General features: G+C 51.3%; 2 protein-coding genes across 2 annotated transcripts; one reads left to right on the top strand and one right to left on the bottom strand.

Moving 5' to 3' along the window:
- Nucleotides 1-529: 529 nt before the first annotated feature.
- fcsk (fucose kinase) lies at nt 530-15,581 on the top strand. The gene is made up of 24 exons (XM_088938631.1): nt 530-664; nt 1,311-1,406; nt 1,656-1,807; nt 1,894-1,944; nt 2,088-2,213; nt 2,319-2,391; nt 2,987-3,084; nt 3,283-3,363; nt 3,821-3,940; nt 4,139-4,310; nt 4,851-4,946; nt 5,399-5,514; nt 6,014-6,187; nt 10,557-10,630; nt 10,997-11,364; nt 11,543-11,753; nt 11,843-12,009; nt 12,094-12,321; nt 12,431-12,574; nt 12,809-12,928; nt 13,262-13,449; nt 13,524-13,623; nt 14,523-14,746; nt 14,959-15,581. The coding sequence occupies exons 1-24, from the start codon at nt 661-663 to the stop codon at nt 15,040-15,042; spliced, it is 3,267 nt and encodes a 1,088-aa protein (XP_088794757.1). The 5' UTR covers nt 530-660; the 3' UTR covers nt 15,043-15,581.
- Nucleotides 15,545-26,561, bottom strand: cog4 (component of oligomeric golgi complex 4). Its single transcript, XM_088938630.1, has 19 exons — nt 26,402-26,561; nt 26,000-26,082; nt 24,999-25,113; nt 24,655-24,829; nt 22,556-22,749; nt 22,312-22,417; nt 21,850-22,007; nt 21,624-21,682; nt 21,318-21,451; nt 20,720-20,838; nt 20,187-20,353; nt 19,739-19,904; nt 19,458-19,520; nt 18,240-18,359; nt 18,010-18,102; nt 17,658-17,741; nt 17,342-17,443; nt 16,700-16,828; nt 15,545-16,268 (listed from the first exon to the last, which is right to left on the bottom strand). The coding sequence occupies exons 1-19, from the start codon at nt 26,540-26,542 to the stop codon at nt 16,134-16,136; spliced, it is 2,343 nt and encodes a 780-aa protein (XP_088794756.1). The 5' UTR covers nt 26,543-26,561; the 3' UTR covers nt 15,545-16,133.
- Between the last annotated feature and the right edge of the window lie 225 nt (nt 26,562-26,786).

Below are 26,786 nucleotides of genomic sequence, written 5' to 3'. Positions count from 1 at the left end.
GGTTGATACAATAAATGATAAAACTTCCTAAATATTTTCAGAGCTCCAATATGTCAGATTGGCCCTGCTCTGAAAATCCCCTTTAAACTGTCTGCCAAATGTAGTTTATGGCCTTAGTCTGCATAACCTGCTCGTATCATGCAAGCTTGTATTACATATAAAATGTGTTCTCTTTGTTTAAAACACGCTTCCGTTTAATTTTATTGGTAATTACATATTTTCATTATGAACTACAAGTCTCTGAGTATCAAACTTCCTTCGGTGCGCCAAAGATTGAAGTTCTCTGGAACGGAGTCACTCAGTTCTTTGGAATTTCTTTAACACGGTAGGGGCTTTATACACGTGAACGAAGCCGTTTCGGTGTTTTAAATAAATGTAGAGACTTTAATTAGGACTTCTTAATAAAGTTAAAAACGTAAATAACAGAAAAAAGTACTCAATCCCCCACAGAGAGACCGATTGCTGCTTGATTTTGTTTCATGATCCGGATCTAAATAAAGGACGCACCGAGTGACGGTGACTTCCGGTCCCGTGTTTCTGTTTTTCTGAGGTTGCGGAAATAAAAATAAATACAGATATGACAGAAGAAAAAATGTATCTTCACTGAGTGGAAATAAGAGGCTTTGGACGTTTCTACTGAAAATAGCAATACGTATTCAAATGGGTATTTATCTTACGTTCTCAGAAAAAGTGTGAAAGTTTGGTAGAAAGGTGAAGGGAAACTTGGAGAAGCTCTGTGAACAGTGTCCTCTGAGCACTGGAGTCGCCGGGCAGGAACTGGGCCGTGTTTGTTAAAAGCTTACAATCTCGAGTGTGTGTAGAGGTGTATTAGTGAAGGTGCAGAGAAGCAGTGTAGGTGCTGTGAGAGTGTACAGTAGTGTAGGTGCTGTGTGTGTGAGAGTGTATAGTAGTGTAGGTGCTGTGTGTGAGAGTGTAGCAGTGTAGGTGCTGTGTTTGTGTGGCAGTGTGTAGCAGTGTAGGTGCTGTGTGTGTGTGTGTGTGTGTGTGTGTGAGTGAGTGTGTGACAGCGTGTAGCAGTGTAGGTGCTGTGTGTGTGTGACAGTGTGTAGCAGTGTAGGTGCTGTGTGTGAGTGAGAGTGTGTAGCAGTGTAGGTGCTGTGTGACAGTGTGTAGCAGTGTAGGTGCTGTGTGTGTGTGTAGCTGTGTAGGTGCTGTGTGTGTGTGATTGAGAGTGTGTAGCAGTGTAGGTGCTGTGTGTGCGTGTGACAGTGTGACAGTGTGACGGTGTGTGTGTGTGTGTGTGTGTGTGAGATTGTGTAGGTGTCAGTATTGTCCTGGTGTCCTGACAGGCTGTGCACTGGAGATGGGGGAACAGAAGGGCCTGCAGTGGACGGTGGTGGTCCTGACTTGTCAGCACAAGGACAGCGAGTATGTCTTCCAGAGAGGTGAGGCAGGGGGCTGTGTGGCACAGTGCTTTTTTAATAATGACAAAGATACCAGGGACGCTCTGGGCCTGGATGAGTGGGTTGAGGGTTGTACGGTACCAACAAGTTTGTGGATCTGTGTCTGTGCCCTTTTCTTCCGCTTGAATGGAGATCCTGACAGCTTCCCTCCCCTCTTCTCTCCTCTATGTGTGTGTGATGTCCCTCCCCGGTGCTGTGCTCTCATGTGAACCCCCTCCTGCTGCCCTGCAGAGCTAGAGTGGCGACAGCAGCGGGGGTCGATCCCACAGGGGGCGCTGCTGCTCACGGTGTCGGACCCTCAGGACCGGCTGGGCAGTGGGGGGGCCACCCTTAACGCGCTGCTAGTGGCTGCAGAGCACCTGAGTGCCCGAGCCGGACACACGGTGAGTACCCGGCTGTGATGCTTTGCCTGGGGGTCATTGTAGGCTGTCCTGCAGTGGTGGTGACTGTTGCCTCTGTGTTTTTGCAGGTGGTCACTGCTGATGTGCTTGATGACGCTCACATCCTTATCCTGCACACGGTGAGTGGGCTGGAGGTCAGGGGTGTGGGGGCAGAGACCGAGGGAGGAGCAGCAAAGGGCTGGACCAATGAGGGAATGTAGTGGGAGGGGCAGGAAAATTGGGAGCGTTGTTATTGGACGGATAACCATGTCGATCTCCTCAGGGGCGGGACTTCCCCTTCGATGGGTGTGGCCGAGCGTTCTGTTGGCTGCCTGCTCGGGGTCCCCCGGGGCTGGTGGAGGGGCCCCTCTGCAATCTGGACCTGCTGCTGCACTGTCTGACGCACCAGGTCAGACCTCAACCTCGCGCTCGCCCGCACCAGGACACACCGCACCACTGCCTTTGCTCTGAACTGTGCTGTGAGGCTGGCTAACAGCTCCTCCTCTCTGTGCAGGTGGCTCCTGGCTCCCCACCAGGGGTCTGGGTCTGTAGCACTGACATGCTCCTCCACATGCCCTCCACACCCGGTGAGCACAGTGCCCTCTGGGGACACAAGTGTGCATGCGCGCACGGGTAGCTAATTATTACAGGAGGACTTCAATGTTTCTATCAGGGAGTCGAAAGCAAACTGGAACCATGAGTTGGTGTCTCGTCCAAACTGGGCCAGAATGGGAAATAATAATGCTGAACTTACTGAGACAGAGATACTGAGACCACAACTTGTACAGCACAGTTCTGGCAGCCTGACAGGTTCAGAGGCATTTCTTTAGCTTTCACCCCACAGACTCAACCAGCAACTGTTATAACTCTGGGGTTCCCTCGTGAGATTGGGTTCAGTGATTAGTTGCATGGCTGCAGTGATTTATATTGAATTGCTCTTTGTTTTCTTAGTTACCTCTAGAAAATCTGGGACTGTTTTTTTCCTTATAAGTTCCACCTGAATGCTACAATGCAGTTCAGTTCCCAAAATATTGCCATGGTATTTGAAAGATTAGTGATTCATTCATTCCCAACCCTGGATACTGTTTGTGAACTGAAATAAATGCTTTATACATGGCAGACCAACCCTATATATCTTCCCTCGCCTAGCTCCTAGTCTTCTACACTGTCATTGTCCTGCAGGGATTTGCTGGGAGGGCTTCTCAGGGGTGAAAGTTGTATCCTTGCCTGGAGACCCGTGCTATGCCAGGAACCATGGGATCTACATCACTGACCAGCAGGTACAGGGTATTGTGGGAAATGTAGTCTTTTAGGAAAATGGGAAAAAGAGAATTAGAACTCAAAATAATTGAATGCGTTTGAATGTAGTAAATTGCAATCTTGAGTTTTATTCTTCAGGGTGCACCGATCGTCTGTATTGCGGTCTGGAGAATTTCTGAACCTGGCTGTTGCCATGGTGACACGGCCTCTCTCCACAGGACACGGTGTGCGACATCATCTACAGGGGCCCTGTGGACCGGATCCAGGCCTGCTCACTGCGTGATGGCAAAGTCCCTTTGGTAGGAGTCCTGCAGTGTTTTAGGGGATGCAGGAGGAATGGCTGAGGTGGGGAGTGTTTCCTAATTTGGGGCTTGGGAAAGAGAAAGGTGTCTTGATGCTTTGTTTAGGGGGGAGGGAGGAGGATAAATTTGCCCAGTTTTGTTTACAACTCTTTAATTTGGGTGGTGCAGTGGTTTGCATTGCTGCCTCGCAGCTCTGGGGCCCTGGACTGAGTTCCAGACCTGGGGTGCTGTCTGCGTGCTGTCCCTGAGTTTATGTGGGTTTCCTCCCACAGTCCAAAGACATGCTGGCAGGTTAATTGTCTCCTGGGAGGACTGGCCCTGGTGGGAGTGTGTGTGTGTGTGCCCTGTGATGGACTAGCGTCTCGCCCAAGGTGTGTCCTGCCTGTGGGACAGGACGATGGATAAAGGATGATGTGAATTTCTGCATTTCTTCCTCCCGCCCCCCTCCCGGCAGGTGTCGGGACCGGTGTTTTTCTCCCGAGAGGTGGCGGAGCGCCTCCTGCAGACCCATGTCACTGTGCCCCTGGATGCATGCACCTACCTAGGCCTGGACTCCGGGGCGCCCGCTGTGCAGGTCAGCCCGCGCCTCGCTCCACTCTCTCCTCTGCGATTCTGCCCCTGCCTCTTTCCCTCTGTGTCTCGGGCACAAGCTCTGCCCGGCGCTGTGATTCTTTGCGTTTTTCCCCACCTGTGCAAGACCCCTCGTTCGGATTTCTCCCTCTCCGTGAGAGTTGCCTCCTCCCTCTGACGCTGCCTGGCTCGGCCCTTCCAGCTCTCCCTGTTCCTGGACGTCTTGCTGTGCCTGGCCCGCGACGTGCAGGAGGCCGAGTTCGTGAGCGGGAGGAGAGAGGGCAGAGGCTCTCCATCGGGCCAGCAGGGGGCAGCACTGAGGAACGCCCGCACTGTGCTGTGGAGGGCCTTAAGGGGGGTGCCCCTGACTCTGGGTACGAGCTCCTTTAAGGGAGGGATTGGGGGTGGGTGGGAAGGGATAGGCTAGGAGGTGTCAGTACAGACGCAGTGAGAGTTTGTATATCAGTGTGTGTGTGTATAAACGTGGCTGGAGGACTCATTGGGAATGTGGGAAGCAATATACAGACAATATACAGACATTAATACAGACAATACAGACATTAATCTTGACCCCTCCCACCCCCATCAGTTTATTCACTTTATTCAGGAGAACATCCTAACCAGCCCTTGCACAGTTCAGGTTTCCCGAGTCTTAGTTTAGAACAGCTATCATTGGCCAACAGCTATGTTTTCATCAAGCCACAGTTATGCTGAGTAAGTCAGGAGGCCGAGAGCACGGTGTGGGTCTGTTTGCGCTGCAGTGCGGGGCTGTGTCCAGGGGCGCAGGGCTGGGGTGTTGTGGAATGGCAGTGGAGGATGAAAGGCAGGCACGGGGTGCCAGGTACGATGGAGGGCACCTTGTATGGCGTCTCGGACAAGAAGCCGACCCCCGGCGTGTGTCAATGTCTCCGCAGCATATGTTCCCGATGGTTACTACGACTACCTGACCCTGTCGGGCGACGAGCACATCAGGCGGCTGACGGAGAGGGCGAGGGAGAGCAGGGAGACGCTGCTGAGGTCACTGTCACGTCGGGGGACTTGGGGGGGAAATATTTATTCACCTCTGCTTTTCTGTTCACCCCTCCTGGAGCCGGTGCAGAGTTCACTGCCACATGTGTGACATCTTCCTTGACTGATGCAGAGTCCTGCTGTATCATAGCCTGTAAATCAGGAAACAGCTGCACCACAACATGTATCACAAAGAGAAATGGACACAAACTCATCTGAATCTGCTCTAAAATGACCTTCTGTATCCTCTGGGGCCTGATGTAGATGTTAATGGAGAAGACTTATACTTTTAACAGGTGGTGCTGATGGAAAAATTGTATAGGGCGTCTATTTGTGGAAGAGTTGCCATTTCTGCCTTCCGTCAGTATTGCTGTTGATCGAAAATCCTGCAGAATGCTGTCAGCTTTGCACTTGTTATACTTTCCCTTTCGCAAAAAAGTTACCTCCTTCTCTTTCTCTGTTCATCAGAAACCCCAGTTGCTAAGCGATGGGTGCTGTGTGATTAACAGCATCCTGGAAGGAGAGGTCAGCGTGGGGTCGCAGGCTGTGGTGCAACACTGCCACCTGCAGGTAGGGGGTGGGGACACTATGTGGTGGAGCTGAGCACTCAGCTGGTCTTTCTCTCTGACATCAGCAGGCAGGAGAGGAAAAGTCTGTTCTTTTTCCAGAGGGCGGGCCAGAGCCTAACGCAGCAGCCAGTGGTCTTGAGATAAGCTCCGTCCTGGACACATACGTTTGCAAACACATGCATGACAGACAGGTTGTCAAATTTAAAATTTTAGTACCTGCAGCAACAGGTGCTGTTGCCCTCAGTTCTCTGGGTCACACTGATGGGTGCTGGTCACTCTCAGCTGATTGCTTCTATAGCAAAGATTTGACCATCGTGTTGACCATTGTGTAGCTGGACAGATCACTGGCCTCTGTCCTTATACTGTTACTTGATGCTTATCTAATCAAAAATATTTTTTCTTAATTCAGCTAATTGTTCGTTCCAATCCTTCACAAAATGAGCCTATAGGCAAAATTGCAACACCCTTCACCCTTGTTCACTTTGACTTCTGACCCATAGGGCCCTCTAGTGGTTCAGTCTGGATGCCTCCTGTCAGGGATCGACCTGACCTCATCATCTTCCACCCTGAAACATCTCACCCTCTCTGACGTCATCATCCAGGGACACTGCATGCGCCTGGGCGACATGGCTCTCCGAGTCTTCACTGTCCTCGGGCGCCATGACAACCTGGAGGTAATGTCACTGGCAGTACAAAGTATGAGACTGTTTCAGGATAGTGGGGTGCACAGCAGAGATCACTAATCTGGCTAATCCTTGATCTGGTTCATTCTTGTTTTCATTTTAACAATTACTCTAATAAGAATAATCATTTATAATTGCTTACACTTATATAGAACTTTTCTGGACACTCCACTCAAAGTTCTTTACAGGTAACGGGGATCCCCTCCACCACCACCAGTGTGCAGCCCCACCTGGATGATGCAATAGCTCTCAGTGGGGAGGAGAGCAGAGTGATGAAGTCAGTTCAGACATGGGGATTATTAGGAGGCCCCCCTACTCTTTTCAAGAGATGCCCTGGGATTTTTAATGACCAAAGAGTTAGGTCATCTGAAGGACGGCGCCTGTTTACAGAATAATGTCCCCGTCACTATACTGGGGCATTAGGACCCACACAGACTGCAGGGTGATCGCCCCCTGCTGGCCCCACTAACACCTCTTCCAGCAGCAACCTTAGTTTTTCCCAGGAGGTCTCTCATCCAGGTACTGACCAGGCTCACACCTGCTGAGCTCCAGTGGGCTGCCAGCTGTGAGTTGCAGGATGATATGGCTGCTGGCAATATAAGCCACTTTATAAGCCACTCTTCCAGAAAACTCTTCAAGGTTCACTTTTTAGTTTATCTTTTTATCTATAAAGTACCTCATTGCTGCCATCAAGGAAAAAATAATTTCCTCAGTTATTTCGTAATTATGAGATAGCAGATTATCTCATAATTGAGATAGCAGATCATTTCAGTGTATGAACAACCTGTTATTTTGTTCATACACTAAAATGTATGAGAATGCATCTATCTTGGAATGCTGAGATAATTGGGATAATTCTGAGATAATCTCATAATTATGAATTAAATCAATTTTTTTTTCCCTTGATGGCAACAATGTGCTTCCATAGTAAAGCGTGTCTGCTTTTTGCTAACGATCTGGTGTTTTGAGGCCTTGTTATGAATTAAGACAAAAATGATTCTCGTGGCCTCTTATGAAAATTCCCAATTAATCATTTAGGATCAAAAAACCTGAGACCGGTCACAAAGTTTGGTCATCTCTATACTCTGTTGGCACCTTCTTTTCTGACCACCCCATCATCCCATTAGGTGCTGACCACTTAATCTGCACAACCTTCTTGTTCACAGCTCCATTGACCACATCATCCACACCAGGCACTTTCCCCTGCAACACAACCCGCTGCATCACCTGTAAATATATATCCAATCCCACGCACATTCAAGGCCCCTCTGGACAATTCCGGATCACCCAGATGACATCATGTATTTCCAGCAACCTTATTTATTGCATCTTTTACAGAAAATACCCAGTTATTTACATTGGTGAAACAGGAAAGAGATTGAGAGATGGTTTGAGGGAACATGTCAGAGCTGTGAGGATAAAAGATCTCTACATATCCATAGTTTCCCATTTCACCTCTAGATAAAATAAGATAAGATCACTTTATTGGCCATATACAATTTCTTGTATTAGGAATTTGTCTTTTCACATACCCAGGCTTGCTCTCCATGAGACACACAGGCAGGGAGAGAAGCTTGGGGTCAGAGCGCAGGGTCAGCCATTTATACGGCACCCCTGGAGCAGTTGGGGTTAAGGGCCTTGCTCAGGGGCCCAACGGAGTAGGATTCCTCTGCCAGCCGTGGGATACAAACCAGCAACCTTCCAGCCACAGGGGCAGATCCTGAGCCACAGAGCCACCGCCCCGCTCTAACAGCCAGTGGCGGATTAAGGTGATCAGAGCCCCCCCCCCCCCCCCATTACCAGAAAAAAAGCACTGTGATAAAAGAGAAAAATAGTGATGCGTTTGGAGTAAGAGCTGCTACCGCCGATTCAAACTGAATGTAAGGCAGCACTCGCAGGACACACACGTACACAGGGAGCCCAAATACACACACACACACACACACACACACACACACACACACACGTACACAGGGAGCCCAAATACACACACACACGTACACAGGGAGCCCAAATACATACACACACACACGTACACGGGGAGCCCAAATACACACACACACACACACACACGTACACGGGGAGCCCAAATACACACACACACACACACACACACACGTACACAGGGAGCCCAAATACACACACACACACACACGTACACAGGGAGCCCAAATACACACACACACACACACACACGTACACAGGGAGCCCAAATACACACACACTACCAATTGCAACCAATAAATCAGATTCACAGCCAATCTGCGAGCTGACAAAAGAAATCATGCGCACGCTTACTTTGAAACCGTCAATACACAACAACAACAAGATCAGCACAGCAGAGACCAATGACCACCCCGTTTGAGCGCATTATTTCAAGAACGGCAGGACACTCCCCACTCGCGCAAGTCATCGCAGCCAATAGACTCAAATCAGTCAATACACTGCATCGACGATTAGATATTTTTCTATATGGGCTTTCAAGAAGGGATCAAACTCACTGATTACTTCGAGGACAACCACGAAGTTCCCATTGTCAAGGTGCCTGAATGTTTCCCTGCGTCCCCTAAAAGGAGCCTTCGCTCTGCTAAACACTTCAACACTGCAACCACCCTTTACAAGACATCAGTCCAATACTCATATTCGTTGTCAAACTCTGTCAAACTGTCTTTTTAGTTCTGAATGTATTAGACCATTATCAGCGCAGCGCACAACGTATGCAACCATAGCCTTTCTACGGCTCTCCGACACTTTTTCCAGTCACTAGAGCCTACGGTCAGTCCGGACTGATTATCGCCGCCCCCAGATAATTAACATGCGAAACAAAACACTGTACCTTTCGGAGGGGAATACAGCAGCCATTCTCTTGACACACTAGTCATTTCCGAGTTCTCTTTTGAAGAGGGTTTTAGAGAAATACCTCTTTTGGTGTTATGGTGTATATGTTGTCTTTCTGGTTGGAGCGGTGGCTCTGTGGCTAAGGATCTGCGCCTGTGGCTGGAAGGTTGCTGATTCAAATCCCATGGCTGGCAGAGGAATCCTAATCCGTTGGGCCCCTGAGCAAGGCCCTTAACCCCAACAGCTCCAGGGGCGCTGTACAATGGCTGACCCTGCGCTCTGACCCCAAGCTTCTCTCCCTGTCTGTGTGTCTCATGGAGAGAAAGCTGGGGTATGTGAAAAGACAAATTCCTCATGCAAGAATATGGCCAATAAAGTGATCATGTCTTATCTTTCCGATGCTGCAACCTCCACATCTTGGTTTTGAAACGAATTCGGGACCAACGTAGCCCAGTATGGCCGCATCTGTTCACCTATTTCACCCCAGCATGCTGGGTCCGAGCTATAGGAAGCGGGAGCTGCTGCAGCTGCCTCTGTTAGCTCCACGGCAGCAGGTGCGACAGCCATGGCGGCGGCTCGGACATGGCTCGTTGGTCTTGTGGAGATAGAGGCAGAGCCATCTGAAACGCCACTCATGTTCCTTCGATTCCGTTGCGGGAGCTGCTCGTCCTCATGCGTCGATATCGACTGCGCCCAGGCTTGAGCTAGCTGCACCTAACTTTTCAAGTAGCACTGGCTGCAACATTAGCCATAAGAGCAGGATCGGGGTCCTGCTCAGCAAACTTGAAATAACCAGTCAATCTGGGGATCTTTTTAAGTAGATCCTGCTCACATGGCTCTTTTAACCGCCGTGCTTTTCATCTTTGCGCCCCGCTATCATATTTTCTATCGCACATTTTGAGGCTGGCTACCGTCAACTTGCACCAGAGATCACCCGATGAATCCACCAAAATAAATTTGAACTGAGAACCCATTGCATCTAACCAATCATTGGTTTACAAATTATTCAACGTTTTTATGGACCAATGGGGGCGCACAGGTCCGTTTTAAAAAAAAATACTCTGGCCAGTCAGGGCTACAGCCTATGCTAGCCTGTTCGTTAATCCGCCCCTGCTGACCGCCATGATCATACTGATCTCTCTGTCTGCATCCCCAGAGACGGGTTTTGGACCTCCTGTTGCATCACACCTTCTCCCTTCTCTTAACGACAGACCCATCTCCTTCTGATCCTCTCTATTCCTTTGTAGGCTTCACACCTCTCCCGCAGTTCTCCCTGAGTGTCGATACTCCTCACCTGCTCCCCGTCTCCTCTTTTGTTCTCCCATGCTTCATTAACTGCCAGTTTCCCTCTCTCCCTCACACCTGAAGAAGACTCCACAGCCGAAAGGTTGTGTCTCTTTTCTTTTCCTTTCAGCATGGAATAAACTTTTACCTGGTCCTTTGTAGCCTATGCCTGCCTAGGATTCCCACAGATTCCTTAATTCGGGACAATCACTCTGCTCTGTCCCTGCTCTCTCACCAGGCCTCTCCTGCTGACCGGAACGCCACATTCCTCAACCGCAGCTGGACGGAATTCTACCAGAGAACCGGGATACAGTAGGGCACCTCTATGCCTGCTCCCTCTTTCACCCCACTCTCTAATCTTCACTTCCTGCGCACGTGTCTTGCTCTGGAGTGCAAATGTGCTGCAGGGGGATGCTTCACAGTAGCTCTGCCAATCTGAGAAGCAGGGCATCCAGCTAATTATGAGACTTTGAGCAAAAGTTGTTTTTTCTATTAGTCTCTCAGGACTAGGACTGTGAATCGGGCCCTTAGTTTTTCCTTTATCCTCACTTAAATTCAAAGCTGCTGCATACCACGGGCATCAGAATTGAATTATAGCGGTGCTAAGTGTGTGATGTGTGATCAACAACCACAGCTCACTCAAGCAGGTCTGTGTTCTGCCACCCTCCTCTCTCACAGGCCCGGGGAGCTCTGGGGTTCAGGGGACCAGGACGGTGACAGTACCCCTCACTCCCTCCTGGATGCCCGTCTGTTCCCCCTCTTCCAGCGCAGGGGGCCCGTCGGTTTGGGGGGGGTGCTGTGGCTGCTGGGGGCCGGAGGAGGGGAGTCGCAGTGGAGGGCAGCCTGGCGCCTCTCCCTGCGGGACATTCTGTCCTGTACGGACCAGCAGGCGGAGCTGGGCTGGCGCAGGGAGCTGATGTATGGGGCCGCAAGGCGGCGGGCCAAGGACACGCTGCAGGGGCGGGGAGACCAGAGCCTGCTGCCGCTCATCAGAGCCGCCGTGCTGGAGGGCCAGCAGGGGGAGCTGCTGAGCACATTGGACAGCGGTGAGCATCTTCAGGGGTTTGTCTGCTGCACTCAGCTGGGGTCGTACACACCTTGATGTGTTTTTTATTCTCCCCTTCCCTGTTCTTCGTTTTCTTCCCATCTGCCCTGAACTCTTTCTCCCGTTGCCCGGCACGGTCTGCTCCTCTGCTGCTTCCCTTCCCTCTTGCTCTCTGCCAGTGGCGGCGAGCAGCGAGGACCCCGGAATAGCTGCCCGCACCCTTGCCTGCGTGGCTGACGTGCTGGGCTGTCTAGCCGGGAGGGAGGGGGGCCTGAGGAGCGGCCCGGCGGCCAATCCCGCCTGGACTTCTGCCTTTGCCATGCTGGAGAGAGGGGACCTGCCGGGAGGAGTCCGTGCGCTGGCCAAGGAGAGGGACAACTGGCTCAGCAGGTGAGGGGGAGGGGTAGGTGGGGGGGTGTGGTAGGAAGGTAGCAAACAAGCGCACTGAGACTCAGTACGTCCCTCCCTCCTGCCTCCAGACCCCACCTCCTGGTGCGTGCCGCGCGTCACTACGAGGGCGCTGGGCAGGTCCTCAATCGGCAGGCGGTGATGTCGGCGAGACGCTTCATCACCATTGGGAGGGCAGAGATCCCTCCCCTGGAGCAGTGGGTGGAAGTGGAGTGTCCAGCCAGAATGGACCTGTCTGGTAGGAGGAGAGCTCTGCTCGGTTACATTCCTGGGTTGTGCCCGCAGTCCGCGATCTGCAGAGTGACGCGTTCTCCTCCCCCAGGCGGCTGGAGCGACACCCCACCCATCACGTTCGAGCGGGGCGGCGCAGTTGTGAACGTGGCGGTGCGCGTGGACGGGCAGCGGCCCATCAGCGTGCGGGCCCGGCGCATCCGGGAGCCCTGCCTGCTCCTGGTCAGCACCAGTGGGGGGCGGGACTGCCAGGTTACCACGGAGACGCTGTGCAAGACGCTGCAGGACCTGCAGGACTACGACCAGCCCCACGCACCAGGTCAGGCCCTGACTCGCGCTCGTCCGCGCAGACAGACAGGGACAGGGATCCCCTTCCAGCCCTGCAGGACTGCCGTCTCCGTCTCACTCCGTTTCCTGTGCATCCGCAGGAGCTCTGCTGAAGGCAGCCTGTATCTGCAGTGGCCTGGTTGCTCTCCCCTCCCAGCAGCCTCTGGGCGAGCAGCTGCTGCAGCGCTGTGGAGGGGGGCTGGAGGTCCGCAGCTGGTCAGACCTTCCCCACGGCTCCGGGCTGGGTGAGAGCGAGCAGGGGAAGTGAGAGAGGTGTCGGGTGCGATCAGAGCACTGTGAGAGGGGAGGGGAGATGGCAGAGAGGAGGGAAGTGATCGAATGTGGTTTTTATGGGTTCTGAGCATAGTGTGGTTGTTGTGTTTTTTTTGCTTATCTAAGTACAGAAACTGGAAGAATTTTGTATGTGTTCTTTGGATGCTGTTGTTTTGTTTTTCTAATACTCTCTTCATTGCTGTCAGGTACCAGCAGTATCCTAGCTGGGGCAGTGTTAGCTGCTCTGTACAGCGCTACTGGGCAAACCTATGACACCCTCTCTCTGATCCACGCTGTCCTGCATCTGGAGCAGATACTGACCACTGGTGAGTAGGGGCAGCATCTCGGTGTCGATTACTCACCAGTGGTCGTATACAGATATACAGGATCTGTGCCGCAGCTGCAGAAACTGAACATTTGTTTCACCTGTACTGCTACTGTATGTACAGTACAGAGTCTCTCCTGCCACGGTCTTTACCTAAACAGCCAACAGTGAAAGATCAGAGTATTGTACCTTAACATGACGCAGTACAGCAGTACAGGGCCACAGATTAGTTCAGTTCACAGGATTTCAGTGCTTCAGTGTAGAATATTTCTTAGTATTAGAGCACAGGTCTTTAACTGGCCTGGGATGCCTGTCCCCCCTCTCCCTCTCTCAGGGGGCGGCTGGCAGGACCAGGTGGGAGGGCTGGTGGGGGGCGTGAAGCTGGGACGGTCCCAAGCTGCCCTGCCCCTCAGGGTGGAGGTGGACCCCCTCTCCCTGACCGACGACTTCCTCCACACCTTCAACCGGCACGTCCTGCTGCTCTACACGGGCAAGACCCGCCTGGCGCGCAACCTGCTGCAGGTGAGGACCGCTGCCCGCAGCACACGATCAGAGCCGGGCTTCGCCAGCGCCTGACTGTCTGTGTGACCGTACAGGACGTGGTGCGGAGCTGGTATTCACGGCTGCCCGCCATCGTGGAGAACATCGAGGGGCTGGTGAGGAACGCAGAGGAATGTGCCCAGGCCATGAGAGACGGTGAGATGGGTGGGGAGGGAGGGGGAAGGCAGAGAGAGAACAGAAGCAGGGATGGAGAAGGGAGGGATAAGAACGGAAAGGAGAGGCTGCTGTCTGTCTGCTGAATCAGCAGTGCTCAGTATCCAGTGTCACACTCCCTCTAAGCAGTGACAGTGCTCTCTTCTCTGCTCTGCAGCCTCAGTGCCTCTGCTGCCCTGGCCTGTATTTTTTCTCCTCTGTCTGCTGTTTAACTCTCTGTCCCTCTGTTTCTATGTAGTTCTCATTCACATGTGGGTCCCGTCTGACAATATAAGTACTAGTGGAATACTATAAGCAGCCATATCATCCTGCAGCTCATAAATGGCAGCCCACTGAAGCTCAGCAGTGTGAGCCCGGTCAGTACCTGAATGGGAGACCTCCTGGGAAAAACTAAGGTTGTTGCTGGAAGAGGTGTTAGTTGGGCCAGCAGGAGGCGCTCAGCCTGCGGTCTGTGTTGGTCCTAATGCCCCAGTATAGTGACGGGGGATACTATACTGTAAAAAGGCACCGTCCTTCAGATAAGATGTAAAACAGAGGTCCTGACCCTCTGTGATCATTAAAAATCCCAGGGCGTTTCTCAAAAAGAGTAGGGGTGTTACCCCGGCGTCCTGGCCAAATTTCCCCCTGGCCTTTACCAATCATGGCCTCCTAATAATCCCCATTTAAGAATTGACTTCATCACTCTGTTCTCCACCCCACTGAGAGGTGATGTGTGGGGAGCGTACTGGTGCAATATGTCTGTTGTTGAATCATCCAGATGGGGCTGCACACTAGTGGTGGTGGAGGGGAGTTGCATTACATGTAAAGCAATCCAGAAAATGTTCAGAAAATTGCTATATCAGCATTTGTCTATTTCCTTTCGATTCTCTCTCTATATTCAGGCTCCCTGGCACAGGTGGGTGCCTGTCTGGACCGGTACTGGCAGCAGAAACTTGCTATGGCACCTGGGTGTGAGCCGGCCACGGTGCGGGCTATGATGTCAGCGCTGCGACCTCTGACCCTGGGGCAGAGCCTGGTGGGGGCAGGGGGAGGCGGTTTCCTGTGCATCATCACCCGGGAGGGGCAGCAGGCGGCGAGGGTGAAGGACGTCCTGGACAGTGTGCAGGTACTCGGCCTCAGCCGACGGCCCGGGCCCTTCTCGCGGTAGTGTTCATCAGGCCAACTGCGAGGGGCGATCCGGTCACTGCCGTTAGACTGAAGTGGCTTTTTGCTGCTGACTTGAAATTGGCAGCTCATTTTCACAGTCAGGCTCAATAAATATCATTGCTGTGAGTACAGGAGGGAGGTGCAGGCTCACTCTCTGCACCTGTGTTGCAGGGCCTGGGGGACTTCACCATCCACACTGTGGAAGTGGACCTGCAGGGCATCTCCGTCCGCCAGCCTGGGACGGAGACTGACTGAGCCGGGCAGCCAGACAGACGCCAGGAGAGAGAGGGCTGGACTTGCTGACCGTCAGACCCACAGGGAGTGGAAGAGGTGACGGAAAGTGAAGTGTCTTTGCCTGTGGCCTCCACAAGAATATAATAATGTCACTATAGTCTGGTTTAAATTATTTCACTCTTACCAGTTTTCTTCTTTCCTGTAGAATATGTATCAGAAATGACAGAATGTTGACTTGTCCTTCATGTTCATGAAATGAACCTTGGTTATTACTTTTGGGGCTTAAATTCTGCCATCTTAAATATCTTACATGTGTATTCCAGCCAAAGTGTAAAAAACATGGAATCTCACAGATGGTAATCCAGTGGTAATCCTTTTAGGGTAAATCTGTGCCTCTGTCGCCTAGCAACTGCCTCAGGATACCCTGGGAAAGGATGGGCTTCGTGTTTTTTCTGTAACCACAAGGGGTCTCCACTGCTACTGTTTCTGCCAGCTGCTGAAAATAAACACACTACAGCTCAGCTTGGAAAGAAATAACTTTAATAATAAAATCATCTGTACAATGTATTATGCTTTCCCATGATCTGTACACCGTCACCTAGCTCTGTTAATCCCATGGCTGTAGTGCTCCCTTAGTGTTGGTACAAGACGGCTTTAGTGGCATACAGTGTTCTTTCGTTGCGAATCGAGTGTCCACTCTGCACTGCACTTCCCAACTGGCAGAGCTAAGCAGCGTCTCCTTTTGAGCCCTTCACCTTTATTAACTATTCACTTCCCAAAGCTGTCTCCAATCAAACCCTTCACCCTGTCTCCTAATCCCTACACCCATTCCATCTTAACTGGAATGGGACAGATGCTCCTGCCCAGCGCTCCAGTACCTTGTGTTGTTGTCTCCATGGAGCACAGCCAGGACTCCTGAATCAGGCTTACTTCCACCTTGGACATATACAACACAGCTGAGAGCAGAGTGCATAGACTTGGGAAACAGAAGAGCACCTGGTGCTGATCCCAGACAATAAGGAACAAGCACACAGGGTGGCAGGTGGCAAGAGCAGGGGTGACTAGACACCCCACAGCTGAATCTAAGGTACTGTCTGGGATCACTGATGGTGCTACAGCCTCAGCCTCTTGATGTCCTCGCTGCGGAAGTCAATTCGGAGAGCCAGGACTTGTCGCACCTCCGCTGGGGTCAGACGCCAAGTCAGGGGGCCAGAGTTCGGACCCCAGTAGTCTAGAATCTCAGTCACCTAGAAAAACAGACACTGGTGAGCTCCAGTACGTCAGAGAAGAGTGTCCCAGATGGACTACTGGGACAGAAACTGCACTTGCATTCAGACAATGATGGGGAGCAGTGCACTAGAGACACACACATTCCAAAAAACTAACTTTTTTAAGTCAGTGCAACTAATGAGCAGTAATGCAATTTTAAACATGCATTTAAAATAATGATGGATGTATTTTACCAGGATAACCTTTGTCCTGTACTCCTAAACAGCACGGTAAGTGGTAGCTTCACAGAGTAACCACCCCACCAGCAGATAGTTCAGGCCCGGGTCCACTGTTTTCTCTGAGCTTGGCCCAAGTTCTGTTCAGGTCACCCCTGAGTTTTCTGGGTATGGCAGTCAGACACAGAGCTCTGGCTCAGGGAACACGCGGATGGGCGGCTCAGCAGTCCTACCCTCTCCAGGTTGAGGATGGTGGCCATCTGTGTGAGACGAGCAAACTTGTCCCGAATGGTCCAGGTGGTCACGGTGGTGAGGTAGGCCACCAGAGAACGCAGCTCCTTGTCAAACTGCAGCCCACCCAGCTGAGAGAGCAGGACGACAAGGACGAGGGGATACAGAAGACCGCACAGGGAACGGGTTAGCAGATCGCACAGCGCATTGCACTGGTGTTTAAACAACACAAGAGCTTGCATAAAACCTGCAGATGTAAAGCTTATCTGATCTCTTAACTGCTGCCCTCCCAGAAATACTGAAAATCTGACATCACACCACACTACTCTGCTTTTATGCTCTTGTCCTCCCATTCTATGGTGTTACACAGCCTCTGAATTTTTATTCTTATCTTGCTATTGTTTTGTCTTGCAAACATCCTGCTTGAAATTTCATTCTACTCTTATCTGTGGGGTGTTTTAAGAACCTGGGCATTGAGATAATGGTCATGCAGGGTGCTTCTTTGTGGAGCACGGTGTAGCAGTGCTTCTAAGTGGCATCACTGCTCTCTCTCCTGGCTCAGTGCATTGTATGAGAACAGTATCCAAGGGTGGCCAGTAGGGGGAAGCACAGTGTTTTGGCCACATGGCAGACGCTGCTCTTACCCTGCTGAAGGTGCATTTGAACACGATCTTCTCCAGCTCCAAAGCGATCAGGCTGGTCATCAGGCTGGTTAAGATATCGTAGATGACAGGAGACAGGCCGGCCTGCGGGGAGAAAAGGCAAGGCTGGGGCAATGCAAATGCAACTGAACTGTGCCACCTCAGAGGAAGACAGCAAAAGCTTAAGCTTAGGTGTTTTCTTCTACTTGCCTGGAAGAGCCTCATGTAACATGTTTTCAGCTTGCCCAATCCTGTTAGTTTAGAGTAGCTTTCAATTAAACTGAAAAACGTGCTCACTGTGAGTCTGGGAGATGCCTACCTTAAACTCAGCCATCAGCTGCTCCAGGTTGACCACAAACTGCTGCACCCAGGGGTCATTGGCTTCATACTCATTGAAATCCTCCTGTAGTACACAGACAGCGCAGGGCTTTGATTGCACAGTACAGATAAGTCCACATGCCCACATGTTCGGCATTACATGTGGCATGCATAGATCAATACAGAAGAACCGGGAAGTAAAACACACCAGGCACAAATTATAAGCAGTACAGGCTCAATCTAAATGTGAGGTCCTGCGTCTGCACCTGCCCACAAAGCAGTCGGTCTGTGTCTCATCACAGCATTTTTGTAGGCAGCGTGGCAGGTGTCGTGTGAGGGCGCAGAAGACGTACCTCCTCGATATTGTGTGAGATGGACAGGAAGCTGCTGACCCATGGCTTGACCTGGGGTTTGATGGCGGTATTGTTGAGCTCCGTCAGACCCTCCTGCAAACACATTTCAAATCCATTTATCCAAATGGGAAAAACCTCTCAAGGCCCAAGGAAGAAAGCCGATCTCATGCCGATACTGCACTATGGACAGACCGTCCCCACAGTCCCTCCAGAGACTGATTCGCTCTCACCTGCAGGAGATCCTTGAACTTGCTGGACACGCTGACCAGGTCAGACAGACAGCTCTCAATCTTGGCACGTGCCTGCTCCCCTCCTCCGAAGCCCTGGCTGAACAGTTTGGCACAGTCGTTCTGAAGGGTAAGAGGAAAGAGAGAAGTTTAAACTTCGACAGAAAATGTAATGCACTGCCCTGTGGCCTTGGCATTCTGTCTGAGAAGTGTGTCCAGAACTGAAGCACAACTGGTGGGACTGCAGAACCCTGGAGGGTTCTAGAATAAAGACTTCACTCTGCACAGAAGCAGAAGGGTGAAAGTGGAGGCCTCTAGAGAAAGCTGAACTCTCCGTTAAACAGGAAAATTAAACATCCCTCTAACAGTGCATTACACAGCAATGCAACCGGCACACTTTCCTCCTGTACTGCACACAGTGAAGAGCCCGTGTGCATCACAAGGGTTAAAGGGGAACGGCACTCCCAGTTTCTCAGACCGGTTATTAAATCTCTGTAACAAAATAAATTCAGTGACATTATTGCAAAATTTGACAAATTCCGAATTACGCACAAAATCGTGAACTTTGTGAAAGTACTGTCTTGCCACGAGCGAGAAGGAGAGTTCCCATGAATGGTGACGTGATGCGGCCCTTCCTGCTCGCTAGTCACCGTAATGACTAATGTAACGTGATGTACGAGAGAATAAATACAGGTTGGGCACCACAGAAATGTTCCAATGGGATCTACATGCAGAGTTAACAGTAAGTAGTATTTGTCAGCAAAACCGTCTCGAAGTCGAGAGCAATATTTCTATGGGATTAAAAGAGATGTATTCACAAGCCTGCTTGTTTAAAATTGTAATGGGGCCGCTTCACCTCACCGGATTAATTATTATTTCTTACACTTATATAGCGCTTTTCTGGACAATCCACTCAAAGCACTTTACAGGTAATGGGGATCCCCTCCACCACCACTAATGTGCAGCCCCACCTGGATGATGCGACATCTACCTAAGTGCGCCAGTACGCTCCCCACACACCAGCTCTCAGTGGGGACGAGAACAGAGTAATGAAGCTAACTGATAAATGGGGATTATTAGGAGGCCATGATTGGAAATTTGGCCTTGACGCTGGGTAACTGAAACGCACTCATCAATTCTGATTCTGTCTAACCCTGAAATATAGCATTGCAGTTCCCCTTAAAGTGCATAGAGATAATCAGACTGGAAGCGAGGTCTCACCTCCAGATTCAGCTTCAGGGTCATGATGTTCTCACTGCACACCTCCACATTGTTGAGGGTCACCTATGGAGACAGAAAGGTGAAAGGTCTTCCTGAGATGGGAGAGAAAGTTGCTGGAAAATAAGGTTACAGGTGTTTGCCCATGATGAGAGGTATCTCCAAGAGCGTGATAAGAAAGGGACAGCCCACGCTCCTTTAAGATCTACCAGGCTTTTGTGGCTTTTATTGCCTTTTGCTGGGGCTGCGTGATGAAGGGGTGCCAGGCAGTGAAGGCAGCCTACCAGGAAGGAAGTCTTGGCTTCCTCGCTGCTCTCGATGCCCATGGTGTTGAACTTGCCCTGCTGGAGGCTGCTCTGCATCAGGCTGACCGCGCTGCTCACCCCGCGCTGGATGTCCTGCAGGGTGGTGGCCGGGAAGCCCTGCCGGAGCTTGTTGTACAGCACCTCCCTGTGGACGCAAAGGACAGGGCGAGGAGTAACGGGTAAGGGCAGCGAGTGATACACAAAGAGTGGACGGGAACAAGGAGACAAAACATCTGCAGGACGGCGTTTCTGTAAAAGCGCAGCACAGTACGGTTGGACTTGCTGTGCTACAGGTAGCACCAGTCACCACTGGGTATAGCAGCCAGTGGAGATTCTTGGCCTCTAGGTCAGTACTGGATCCAGCAGAAGCCGGGAATTTTCTTTGTTACACAAAGGCGTGCAGGGGGCTGAGGGCTGGACAGGGCACCTGAAGTCGGACTCGAGGACGGAGGTAGAGTGGTTGATCATGGCACACAGGCAGTCGATGCTGGAGCTGGACAGCGCGCGGCCAATGCACTTCTTCACGATGTAGAAGCAGTCGTCCACCATGCTGGAAGTCAGCTGGCCCTTCTCGTAGGTGTCCATGGCAACTGCCTGCGTGAAACGAGGGGGGGCTGGTGAGGCGGCAGCGTGCGCCGGAGCCAGTGCGATTTTCCATACCTGCCGTCAGCGTTTCGAGTCAGCCTGAAGGGTGCAAGCTGGGGATGTTTATTGGAATTAGAAATGCAATGGGTTGTGTCGCAAGAAGAGTGGGGTTTCAGAATAAACCACCTTTTAGTTATCAAATTCCTTCCTAAATCATTGAGACCGTGCGCCTGATTCTGAAATCTGATTTAAATGCCATCTTAAGACTGATTTTGTGAATCTGTCTATAAAAGCATTTAAATAAATGTTTTTTGTAAAAGCAGCACTCCGGTGGGGTCGAGGCCTGCGATCTCGTGTATCACCCGCGCGGCTGACCTTGTTGACAGTCTCTCTCATGTAGTACTCCTCCATGGGGATGTAGTAGCCGATCAGCTCCTGCATGTTGCGGCTCAGCAGGCAGTGGTTCAGCAGCTTCTCCAGACTCTGCTGGTGCTCTGGGTCAGAGGGGGGTTTAAGAGGAGAAAGAAACAGTCACACACGACACTGAGAGACAAGACTCCACACACCCAGCTACATCCGTAAGCAGTGCAGCAATACTCAGGCGCCTTTCAGCTAAGCCAACGCTGCAACACGCTGCAACACGCTGCAACACGTTGCAACACGCTGCAACACGCTGCAACACGCTGCAACACGCTGCAACACGCTGCAACACGCTGCAACACTAACACAGCCCAGGAAGAGTTGGGGAGCTGCACAGACACAGCTGCACTGAAGCAAGGCCCTTCAAACAGAATATGTATATTCTCTTAGGCACAATCCGGCCCCCATTTCTCAATACCAGACATTCTAGCACAAAACAGTTCATTTGACCAATAACTTTTATATTAGAATCAAAGGGAAGATGGGGAAAAGAGCCCTGCAGCCCTTGTGGCCAGGATCTGCCCACTCCGTTGACAAAGCAGTGGCCTGTTACCCTGCACTGTGCTCTCCGGGGCTGTGGCGTCGCCGACTTCAAAATCCGCTGTGATGCGTCGCCTCAGGAAACGCAGGTACAGCTCTGCTCGGGCGTTCATCATCGTCACCTCCAACAGGACCGGGTCGAGGTCCCTACGCACACCGCCAAGAGGAGCACGAGTCAGGCAGAGCACCGCTGGGTGCCAAGGACACACGGTCACCATGACTGTAAACACTACAGACACTGCGCTGACATCCTAATAGAAAGACTGGCCTGATCACACCATGCTATACCACAGGCTCGGCGGACTGACGGCACACTGACCTGGGCTCAATTCTCTCCGTGGCTGCATTCCGCATCATGCTGTTCTGCACAATCTGGAACTGCAAGGCAGGAGAGCAGGAGAAATGAGCGTCAGCACCCTCCCCAGGCAGATCACAGTGCTGACGCGCTGACGGCACAGACACAAAGCAAATCTATAACAGAACTATCGCAATCAAAGACCAGCCAGAGGACCGGTGCACCGAGGCCGGCCGGCGCGAGCTCTGACCTTCCTGTGGTAGTCCCTCTGCTGTATGAACTTGTCCACCACTTTCTCAGCCTGCCGGTCGCACTCCCCCTGCAGGTGTTTGATCAGCATGTACAGCCGGCCCGGACCATAGTACGTCTCCACGATGGGCTGGTGTGTCTCTATAACCCGTGCGATCCCTGGAGACGGACATATGGAGATGATCCATCAGCGCTGGACACATTTCCTGTGGAGACCTCTATTGCCCACCGCTAGATGCTAGGGTAACTGGCATCTCTAAAGTACGTCTTTCCCGAGTGTACATGTGCCCTGTGGTGGTCTGGCACAGGCTCCAGCTCACTGTGACCCTCGAAAGATAAAAACGCTATTGAAAATGGAGTCCCCAGTTTTGTGAATGCATCTCTTATGCACCAAATCTAGGGTGTATTTGAAAAGGAGAACTCAGCCTTTCCTCCTTGCTCCTCAGACGCGCCCTGATCTTACCCTCCAGCAGCAGGGTCAGGGTGTCCGCAAACACCAGCGCTGCTCTGCGTTCGCTCAGCTCCCCCCCCACCGCCAGCAACAGGTTCTCCTCTGCCTTAGTGGCCAGCTGGGAGCAGAAAGAGAAAAGAGGCCCCAAGTTGACGTCAGCCGTAAACAGACACAGGCCCGGGCTGGGCAGACAGAATGACAGACTGGGAGGCAGGACGCGTACAAGGACAGCAGACAGTGAGAGCGAGACACTGACCTGAGAGCACAGGTACTGTGCAAAGCGGGCCAAGCCCTGCTCGTGCAGCCCCAGCAGGGGGAAGATCTTGAAGAAGCGCTCGACCTGGGCCAGGTCCCCCGCCTTGATGGCCTGGTCCAGTCGCTCCCGGACCAGGGTCTTCAGACGCTGCTCCGCCTCCTTCAGGAGAGAGAGACTAGCATCCACTGCACTGCCTGCACAGAGGGAGAGGGATAAAGGGTAAAGGAAGAAGAAAGGAGAGGTAGGGAAAGAGAGAAGTCTGGACTGGCTTAGGCTGACGTCACATTACAGGACTTGACATGGCTTCTAGTCAGAGAGCATGTCAAAAACCTTACATTATAGCCTGCTGCAGCCATGGCTGCTGGTGCTGCTGTACATGCCATTGTGTGTCTCTATGTTGGCCCACCAGGTAGATACATCTGTTCTGACCAAACTATCCTATTCTCCCCCCCACATGTCCAGATGGCGCTGGCTGGGCACCATCTGAGCTGGATGCTGCATCACTGCCATGGATCCAAGAGGGACATTGTGGATATAGCTATCGTTCAGGAGGAATTTACTGGTCTACAGAGATCTGCATGGAGTGCTGACACACAGAAGACATGATGGATGGATGAAGACCCTCATTAATTTATTTCCTTTTTTTAAAATTATATAATGTTAGCATGCCCAAAGGGTTAGGGCAACCAGTTGACCTTGGACCCCTAGAGGTTATTATCTCTCCTTACTAAGGTGTTTTTGATTCCTCTCCTCCGTTGTCTTCTGGTCTTTTCTGTTCTGTATTGACAAAATGTATCGTCAATTGCATTGTTAAGCGTCTTGGGGCAACCTTGTTGTGAAAGGCGCTATATAAAATAAATTGAATTGAATTGAAAAATTCAATGACTGCAGTTGCTGAATCTTGCTGCCTTTTCTGTCCTAGAGGGTGTCAAATCATATGACTAGGAATCACAGCGGGTGATGAATTACATGACTTTTCAGCACGGTTTCTAAATCTCGTCTTGTGCCGCGAGAGTACCGCGAGGCCGCCTCATTTCAGCGGCCAATCAACATGGAGCACAAGAGGAGCACTGCACGAAAGTAAACAAACGACATGGAGCACAAGAGGAGCATCGCACGAAAGTAAACAAACGACATGGAGCACAAGAGGAGCATCGCACGAAAGTAAACAGACAACATGGAGCACAAGAGGAGCATCGCACGAAAGTAAACAGACAACATGGAGCACAAGAGGAGCATCGCACGAAAGTAAACAAACGACATGGAGCACAAGAGGAGCATCGCACGAAAGTAAACAGACAACATGGAGCACAAGAGGAGCATCGCACGAAAGTAAACAAACGACATGGAGCACAAGAGGAGCATCGCACGAAAGTAAACAGACAACATGGAGCACAAGAGGAGCATCGCACGAAAGTAAACAGACAACATGGAGCACAAGAGGAGCATCGCACGAAAGTAAACAGACAACATGGAGCACAAGAGGAGCATCGCACGAAAGTAAACAGACAACATGGAGCACAAGAGGAGCATCGCACGAAAGTAAACAAACGACATGGAGCACAAGAGGAGCATCGCACGAAAGTAAACAGACAACATGGAGCACAAGAGGAGCATCGCACGAAAGTAAACAAACGACATGGAGCACAAGAGGAGCATCACACGAAAGTAAACAAACGACATGGAGCACAAGCAGGTGGTTGCCGCCATTGCCGTAGCCTGTTCTCTCCTTTTTTCTATGAGAAAAAAAAAAAGAAGAGGATTACCCCAAAAAACCTGGAGTAGACCACATTTGTTTGGTCATGGACAATTTGGTTTGACCGCCATTGTTCTTCACTGTTTGTGGACATTGTACTTCCGGTTGAGCGCTCATTGGCTGTTGACTGTCGCAGACACAAAAGCCCACCCCTACGACTCGCAACTCGCTACGAGAAAATCAAACCAGTTTGACTGATGTAACTGACAGCTACGGCTGACAATCCTAGGAAAAGTTGTGTAGTGTGACGCCAGCAAGCGAGTCATTAACGTGTGGAAACCAGAGGTCAATCAAGAACAGCACCGCTCCCCCAGACCCCAGTTCTGCCTCCGCTGCCTCTCACCCTCCCCTCCTTGCCGGCTCAGCTCGATGACAGACTGGTCCAGGGAGAGGTATCGGTGCACGTGGGCGGCCGCCTGCTCGTAGTCCTCGTTGCGCAGGGCCGTCTGAACCCCGTCGGTGCAGAACTTCAGGTCCAGGATGTCGTCAGCCCGCTGGATCGCCTGGTACAGCCGGTTCTGCCAGGGCAGAGCGAGACAGCAGAGGGGTGAGAGAGTGAGAGCGTGGAAAGCTGAGAGATCGTCTCTGAGTCTCGAGGGAGGAGGACATCCGCGAGGGAGAGAAGGAAGCCCAGGTTGCCTGGGAGTGTGTCCGTGTGAGGGACGCGTGCCCAGGGCCGGGCAGTACCTTGGCCAGGTCCAGCTGCCGCACTTTGCTGCTGACGTTCTCCGCCAGGCTGCAGGTGAAAGAGATCATGCCGGACAGCTGGCTGGCATCGCCCTCTATCAGCTGCAGGTTGGGCCTGTGGGCACAAGGGGCACTCTCACTATAATGGCATGACGGATCGGAGAAGCACAGGTCACTCTGTTTCTCCCCCTTTCCCTCCAGGAGAACGGAGTTTGGCTGCTCAGGAACTCATCCCAGAATTTCTAGGTTTGTTAACCCTAATACACACAATGAAAACAGGCTGAGCAGGACTGTGAAGGCAGCCAGGAAAACTACTGGTGCACAACAGCTACAGCTTTCAGACATCTATAGTACGTCAATCAAACAGTGTGGGAGGCCAATATAACCACTGACTGTCATGACCACCTCTTGCACTGTGAGTCTGAGCTCTTTCAACCTGGGGGTCCATTCAGACTGCCTGGTCTCAAGAGCAATAGAACTAAGTAATCTTTTATTCCCCCAGTTATGAGCCTGCTCAATTTGGACAACTGACTGTATGTTTTACTTCATCTATATTCTTATGTATCTTAATGTTATTTAATTAAGTTTATTTATTAAATGTACTGTGTTATTGTGCCATGTCTTCTAACTGCCTGCAAAGCTAATTTCTCATCTGGGACAATAAAGTAAAAGGGACTCAGCAGCAGGGACATGGCTCAGTAAATTAGGGATAGATTATTCCACACATGCTTGAGGCTTTTTTTTAACAGTCAGGGCATTAGCGGTCCTGCTTCGCACTAAGAGGTTTGTCCCCAGAACAGTACTGCAGAAACACTGTCGAAGCAGTGACTGTGGACGGGGCTGCAGTGTGGCAATGGACTGGGGTGTTGTGGGTTCAGATCCCAGGTAAGGATGCACCTGTTGTGCCCTTGAACAATGGCGTGCATGTTAAATGGATGTGCACCATTTCACGGTTTTCAACTGAGTCATCTTGGGTTCAGTCCAATGGGCTACACACTCACCCCATCCTCTGCAGGGCTTGCATCTTGCTCTCGATGTTGCTCTGCTGGCTAACCAACGCCTCCAGCTGCGATTCCGTCTCCCTCTGTGGGAGGGCAAGGAGTCAGTGAGCAGACCCAACCAACACGGCGCGCTGACTGACGGATATACAGTATCCCGTACAAGTAAAACCCGGTTACCGGCTTGAAAGGTAAGTTTCATTCAGGCGAATATGACAGTCGAAAGGCAATCTATTTTGCTATGGATGATTATCACAATAGCTTTTGAAACACGGCGGTGGTTGCCATCTACTTGTATGATTGTGGCGAGTATTATATCGCCTATTGTATATTTAACTGTTAATTTTAACATCTCTGGAAATTTAACTCTTTTGCAGAGCGCAACTCACAGCTCCCCTGTCTCACCTCCTCATCACACAGCCTCTGGTACGTCCGCTCCAGCTCCTCCAGCTCGGTGATGGCCTCGATAGCATCCATGATGACGGCAGAGGAGCGGGCCAAGCCCCCGCTGGGTCTCGGCGCTGGCGCTGAGCTGGACTCCGCCATGTTTCCAACGCACCAACACAAACACGGACACTTCCGCCTGCGCGAAATCCGGCTCTGGGTCCGCAAGGGTCCTCGCAGAAGCCTGTTTCACTGTCCTGGCTAACTCATTGTTTTATCACAGGGAGTCATTAAACAGTCTTCTGAAGTAGAAACTGTTGATCTGAATATGTGAGGGTCGTGTAACGGAAAATAAATGTATCGGTAAGTTCTATTTATCGACTTTTTTTTAAAGTAGTTCACAGAA

Source organism: Atractosteus spatula, chromosome 21, assembly GCF_055471065.1.
Source record: "Atractosteus spatula isolate fAtrSpa1 chromosome 21, fAtrSpa1.hap1, whole genome shotgun sequence".
NCBI lineage: Eukaryota > Metazoa > Chordata > Actinopteri > Semionotiformes > Lepisosteidae > Atractosteus > Atractosteus spatula.
Note: the sequence above shows the minus strand (reverse complement) of the source record. Positions and strands in the feature narration are given on the sequence as shown.

Excerpts from the sequence above, each read along its gene's own strand:
- cog4 (XM_088938630.1), bottom strand. The coding sequence starts at position 26,542 with ATGGCGGAGTCCAGCTCAGCGCCAGCGCCGAGACCCAGCGGGGGCTTG. Across the intron at positions 25,114-25,999 it reads CAAGCCCTGCAGAGGATGGG|GCCCAACCTGCAGCTGATAG; the intron begins GTGAGTGTGTAG and ends TTGTGCCCACAG. Across the intron at positions 20,354-20,719 it reads TGAGAGAGACTGTCAACAAG|GCAGTTGCCATGGACACCTA; the intron begins GTCAGCCGCGCG and ends CGTTTCACGCAG.
- fcsk (XM_088938631.1), top strand. Across the intron at positions 3,364-3,820 it reads GTGATGGCAAAGTCCCTTTG|GTGTCGGGACCGGTGTTTTT; the intron begins GTAGGAGTCCTG and ends CCCTCCCGGCAG. Across the intron at positions 13,624-14,522 it reads TGCCCAGGCCATGAGAGACG|GCTCCCTGGCACAGGTGGGT; the intron begins GTGAGATGGGTG and ends CTCTATATTCAG.